Consider the following 5,804-nt stretch of genomic DNA (forward strand, 5'->3'; position numbering starts at 1 on the left):
TGTGGAGACGAAAGTGTTGAGCGCGGTTCTACCCTAGGGCCGAAAGGATGAGGTTCCGTTTGGACCTAATTTTTTGTGGGTCGGCCCGTTGCCCTATTGGTACCAAATTTCAGGTTCGGTCCAGCGGTCCATCGGGACGAACCGCACCCCTTGCATCATGATACTTAGGTGGCATCCTCTCGATAGAAAACAATCTAATTTAAGATTCGTGCAAGCGATTTCTGAGCTGCGAAGAGATAATACTACTACACAGCGTGCAAGACGGAGCGAGCGGCCGGTGATGCTCTGTTCGGCCTCGCCGCCGCCCTCTCCTCCCGCCGGCGGGACGGCCGCCTCCGACCACCACGCACGTCTGAGGGCCGCGGCTGCGCGCTCCGACCTTCCGGGCGCGCTCGCCGCGTTCGTCGCCATGTCCTCCTACGCACCCGCGTCCGCGGCCGGCCCAGTCCTCCGCACCTTCACCTCCCTCCTCAAGCTCTGCGCGGCGCGCTCTGACCTCGCCACGGGCCGCACCGTGCACGCCCAGCTCACCGCGCGCGGGCTCGTGGCGGACGCCCTCGCGGCGACGGCGCTCGCCAACATGTATGCTAAGTGCCGCCGGCCTGGGGACGCGCGCAGAGTGTTCGACCGGATGCCCGTGCGGGACCGCGTCGCCTGGAACGCGCTCGTCGCGGGGTACGCGCGGAACGGGCTCGCCGGGGCTGCCATGGAGATGGTCGTCAGGATGCAGGAGGAGGATGCGGAGAGGCCTGACTCCGTCACGCTCGTGTCCGTGCTGCCTGCCTGCGCCGACGCCCAGGCACTCGGGGCCTGCCGCGAGGTGCACGCGTTTGCGGTCCGCGGTGGATTCGATGAGCTCGTCAATGTCTCCACTGCGATCCTTGACGTGTACTGCAAGTGCGGGGCGGTCGAGGCGGCGCGGGCGGTCTTTGATCAGATGCCAATCAAAAACTCCGTGTCCTGGAATGCGATGATTAAGGGGTATGCTGAAAATGGGAATTCCACAGAGGCTCTGGCTCTGTTCAAAAGGATGGTGGGAGAGGGCGTAGAAGTGACTGATGTGTCTATATTGGCAGCATTGCATGCTTGTGGCGAGCTCGGGTTTCTCGATGAGGGGAGGCGCGTCCATGAGCTACTTGTGAGGATTGGGCTTGACTCCAATGTGTCGGTGATGAATGCGCTGATCACCATGTACTGCAAATGCAAGAGGACCGACCTTGCTGCCCAGGTGTTCGATGAGTTGCGCTACAAGACACGCATCTCATGGAATTCCATGATACTCGGGTGCACGCAGAACGGAAGGTCAGATGATGCGGTGAGGCTCTTCTCTAGGATGCAGCTGGAAAATGTGAAACCTGATTCGTTCACTCTCGTCAGTGTCATTCCTGCTCTTGCAGACATTTCAGATCCACTGCAGGCAAGATGGATCCATGGATACTCTATCAGGCTGCACCTGGATCAGGATGTGTATGTTCTCACTGCCCTTATTGACATGTACGCCAAATGTGGCCGTGTTGGCATTGCTAGAAATCTCTTCAATTCAGCAAGGGAGAGGCATGTTATCACATGGAATGCAATGATCCATGGGTACGGCTCACATGGTTTTGGCAAGGTCGCAGTTGAGCTGTTTGAACAGATGAAGAGCACTGGCAGAGTACCCAATGAGACAACCTTCCTGTCGGTACTCTCAGCATGCAGCCATGCTGGTTTTGTTGATGAAGGACGGAAATATTTTTCGAGCATTAAGGAGGACTATGGGCTTGAACCTGGGATGGAGCACTATGGTACCATTGTGGATCTGCTTGGCAGAGCTGGGAAGCTAGATGAGGCCTGGTCTTTCATCCAAAAGATGCCTATTGATCCTGGCATTAGTGTTTATGGTGCAATGTTAGGTGCTTGCAAGTTACACAAGAACGTGGAGTTGGCAGAAGAATCAGCCAACAGGATCTTTGAGCTAGGGCCAGAAGAGGGGGTCTACCATGTCCTCCTAGCTAATATTTATGCAAATGCTTCAATGTGGAAGGATGTTGCAAGGGTTAGAACTGCTATGGAGAAGAAAGGACTCCAAAAGAGTCCCGGATGGAGTATTGTTCAGCTCAAAAATGAGATTCATACGTTCTATTCTGGAAGCACAAATCACCAGCAGGCAAAGGATATATATGCAAGGTTGGCTAAGCTAATAGATGAGATAAAAGCTGTGGGTTATGTGCCAGACACTGATTCTATACATGATGTTGAAGATGATGTCAAGGCACAGTTGCTCAACACCCATAGTGAGAAGCTCGCAATTGCATATGGGCTCATTCGCACAGCCCCTGGTACAACAATTCAGATAAAGAAGAACCTGCGAGTCTGTAATGACTGTCACAATGCAACCAAGTTAATATCTCTAGTGACAGGACGGGAAATTATCATGAGAGATATTCAACGATTTCACCATTTTAAGGACGGTAAATGTTCCTGTGGAGACTACTGGTAGTGAATGTTTGAAGGAAGGCCAAATACGTATTTTGAGATGATAGAACTTCATGCAGCTAATGCAAGTAGGACTGTAAGATCACAGTATCAGAATATCAGGTGAACATAACTAATTGGCACGTATATTAAGGTACTTGCTGAGTTTTATCTGTGGCTCACATCGTGTGACAGTAGCATTCTTTAGAAATGTGTTTCTGTTTCTTCATGTTCAGACTTTTAGAGCTGCCAATTAAATCTGAATGGGCTTGTACCAGGTCTAGCAGATACCTTCTTTATTATAACTACATGGCTCAGATTGTGAAGCACCATGGAGCTTTAATGATCATCTCACAGAACATACTGTAGATTTCAGCCCGTTTACATTGGTACTGTACACGTTTCAAGACCTTCATAAAATAGTGCACATGGAAGCTGCTGACCATAGCAAACACTGCTATTATATTCTCATATGGGATTAGATGATGAGGTTTATCTGTTGATAACTAAATAAATTACCTGTGTTTTACAATTTTGTGTACTTCAGAATCGTGAGATGAGTATGTAACCAAATCTGGTATTCTGTGATGAAATCAAGTATGTAACAAAATCTGGTCTCTTGTAATGAAAGTCAACAACTGTAACAACATTCTGTGTTTTTTTTTGTTTGAAAAATTATTTTATGCACCATTTTGTTCCAGAACTATTCCCAATTCAATTAAAAGTGGATCCACATTGGATGCTTACGATTGAGTATACATTGAACTCTAATTCTTCTATTCGAATGTTACGCATAATTTCAAGCGAAGGATTGCTTCTCACTCTGAATGTAGTATACATGCACTGTTTAAAATTACATTGCAGATCTGATCAGTGGGCATGGCAGTCTTTGTTTCAGTTATTAGAACTTTGTATTGATGGTGTTGACTTCTGCCTGCCAATTGTAGCGATGAACTCGACTGCCACTTTAAGTGCATTAATAGATGCGAGGTTCATCAGGCTTGTTGATGACCACGTTGGTTCCCCTCCAGCCAGATCAGACACTCCCCGGAAAACAATCACAGGTACGCCAGGAGATGTTGCTTCCGATGATGACTTTGTGCGGAAAGCAGTGCTTGTGCTAATTGGCACGGTTCTGGCGCCATCTGGCCCAAAAACAGTCGATAGAGATCACTACTGTTTAGTGGAGGATGTTCCTAGAATATTTAAAATTAACTGGAATCACTTCACATTGCGTTACCTCCTTGATAATTTGTCTGCTTACACAAGATCAGCAGCAAAAGGTAGGGGATGACCAGTTGGAAATCTTTGTCTCACTCAGTGTATGCAAACATGATTAGCACTATATTTGATGTATGTGACAATTTGAAACTTATTTCATTTAAAATGTGTTGTTTGTAGCTACTATACTGGGAAAAGGTGGTAGTCGTGGATGATCCTACGTATATTCCACAGAAGTCTATTCGGCCACTAATGAAAAACTGGACTGAAGCGGAAGCGGAAAGGAGGTCGCAGTACGACTATGCAAATGGTCGTGGGAGAGGCAAAATGAAGGTTTTGTTTTTTTATCACTACTTCTAGCTACATTATATCATAGTCGACGTTGTGTTGTTATATTAATTTATGCCATTTGTTTTCTAATTTGACATGCAGATTATTAATGATCTTACACCTCAAGCCAATGCCAGTGCGCAAACAAAGCAAAACACATCGCAGAATGGTGAACAGTCACGTTCGACACGTTCAAGACAGAGGCGTAGTAACAAGGACATACTATTGGAAAGTTTGAAGAAGGAACTGACGGATCACATTGACACACAATTAGCACTTGTACCAAAGAGATGTGCAGAGGTGAGGAGCCATACATTTTACGAACAAGAAAGTATTACATTATTAGTAATGAATAATTATGGTACTACTTGTTTTGCAGGAAGTTCTAAAAATGCTAAATAAGAATGGTGTCATGTACAAACCGGTTGAAGGATCAGAGTCAGATAAAGCAGGATATGAGGAAGAAGACACTTCTATTCACATCGATGATTCGTCTAAGAAAGAATTCATGTACAAGAATAGTTCTGACGAGTTAGATGCTTTAATTAGCAATGTAACAAAGAATTCTGGTAAGTTTGTCACACCTCCTAAGCATAATGGGGTGCCGGAGGCCGGAGATAATGTGTACGTCACACCAGGAAACCTTGGTAACACGGAGGGTACACAAGATAATCCTTTTATCTTAAATGATACCACAAAACCGGCATCATCCTCGGATATACCGGATGACATTTTCGCAAGATCTACCACCAAGGTGAATGCTGTACATAAGGATGACCTATATGACAGTGAAGATGAAGTTATGAGTACTGATCATAGTGTTGAAACAATGGGACGAGAGGCTAGTAGGAAGAAGGGCAATACAACAAAGTGTGCAAATAGTAATGGTAGAAGGAGAAACGCAGCGGCGGTACAAGTTGGACGGAAAAGGAAACGGACGACGAATCAAAAATATGGATCACCATATGTGGTCGCGAAACCTAGAGCAAAACGTCAAAGCCGTGTAAAGAAAGGTAACACCATTTATTCGTTATTTCTTTGTTGGCAAATAAATGATGCTGCAACCTGTAACACATATGTTATTACTATTTTGTGCATCAGGGTTATTTGCAGAACATGAAGATGGGGTATCTTTGGCAGTACCAACACAGCAGGAAATAGAAGCTGCCGCTTTATATGTTAAAACAATATCCAAGATACCAAAACAAGCATCTAAAGGAGTGTACAAGAATGAATTTGGCGCCAGCTTGTCTTCAGAAAAGCTTAACGTTGTTCTTGCGCGCGAATGGCTATCTGATGATGTAAGTCTTCAAAACCAAAAGTTTGCGTTATACTCGTAATTAAACTACTTGAATTTGAAATTATTGTTGTTGTTTTCAAATTATTGATGCTGCTATTGGGTATTTGTCTCTCCGTGTTGGGTCTGATAAAATGTTATGTCCAGCGTGGAGGACAAACTATCTTCTTGAACAAGCAGAAAAAAAATACAGAAAAAATACAATATTAAAAATATAGATGAGGTAGTTGCAAGACCAGGAGCCGTAGGTAGGGTTATGGATGAATATTTCAAGCGTGAGAAGGTAACAGCAGTTTCTTTCAATGTTTCATGCCAAATTAGAATAAAACAATATGATAATTGACAAAGTTTTTTCCTTCTCTTGTAGACATTTTTCGCACTGAACATACGGAAAACTCATTACGTAATCTGTTGTCATGCATACAAAGAAGAAGGAATTCCGGGTCCTTGATCCTCTCGTTTGTTTTAGGGGTGTCAAAATCAGTTGTGGAAGACTTGGTAT

General features: G+C 45.1%; 1 protein-coding gene across 5 annotated transcripts; it reads left to right on the plus strand.

Annotated features, from left to right (window-relative positions):
* Positions 1-280: 280 nt before the first annotated feature.
* LOC124684918 (pentatricopeptide repeat-containing protein At1g11290, chloroplastic-like) lies at positions 281-3,532 on the plus strand. Of its 5 annotated transcripts, none has more exons than XR_006997226.1 (2): positions 281-2,608; positions 3,402-3,532. XR_006997226.1 is itself a non-coding variant. In XM_047219177.1 (1 exon), the coding sequence occupies exon 1, from the start codon at positions 281-283 to the stop codon at positions 2,477-2,479; it is 2,199 nt and encodes a 732-aa protein (XP_047075133.1). In that variant the 3' UTR covers positions 2,480-2,625. The 5 variants fall into 5 exon arrangements, 1 of the variants encoding a protein (XP_047075133.1); XR_006997227.1 differs by having other exon boundaries at positions 281-2,577; XR_006997225.1 differs by lacking the exon at positions 3,402-3,532 and adding an exon at positions 2,733-2,785.
* Positions 3,533-5,804: the final 2,272 nt, after the last annotated feature.

This window comes from Lolium rigidum, chromosome 1 (genome assembly GCF_022539505.1).
Source record: "Lolium rigidum isolate FL_2022 chromosome 1, APGP_CSIRO_Lrig_0.1, whole genome shotgun sequence".
In the NCBI taxonomy this organism is placed as follows: Eukaryota; Viridiplantae; Streptophyta; class Magnoliopsida; order Poales; family Poaceae; genus Lolium; species Lolium rigidum.

Bases quoted from the DNA above. Each gene is read 5' to 3' on its own strand.
- LOC124684918 (XM_047219177.1), top strand. From the start codon at position 281: ATGCTCTGTTCGGCCTCGCCGCCGCCCTCTCCTCCCGCCGGCGGGACG.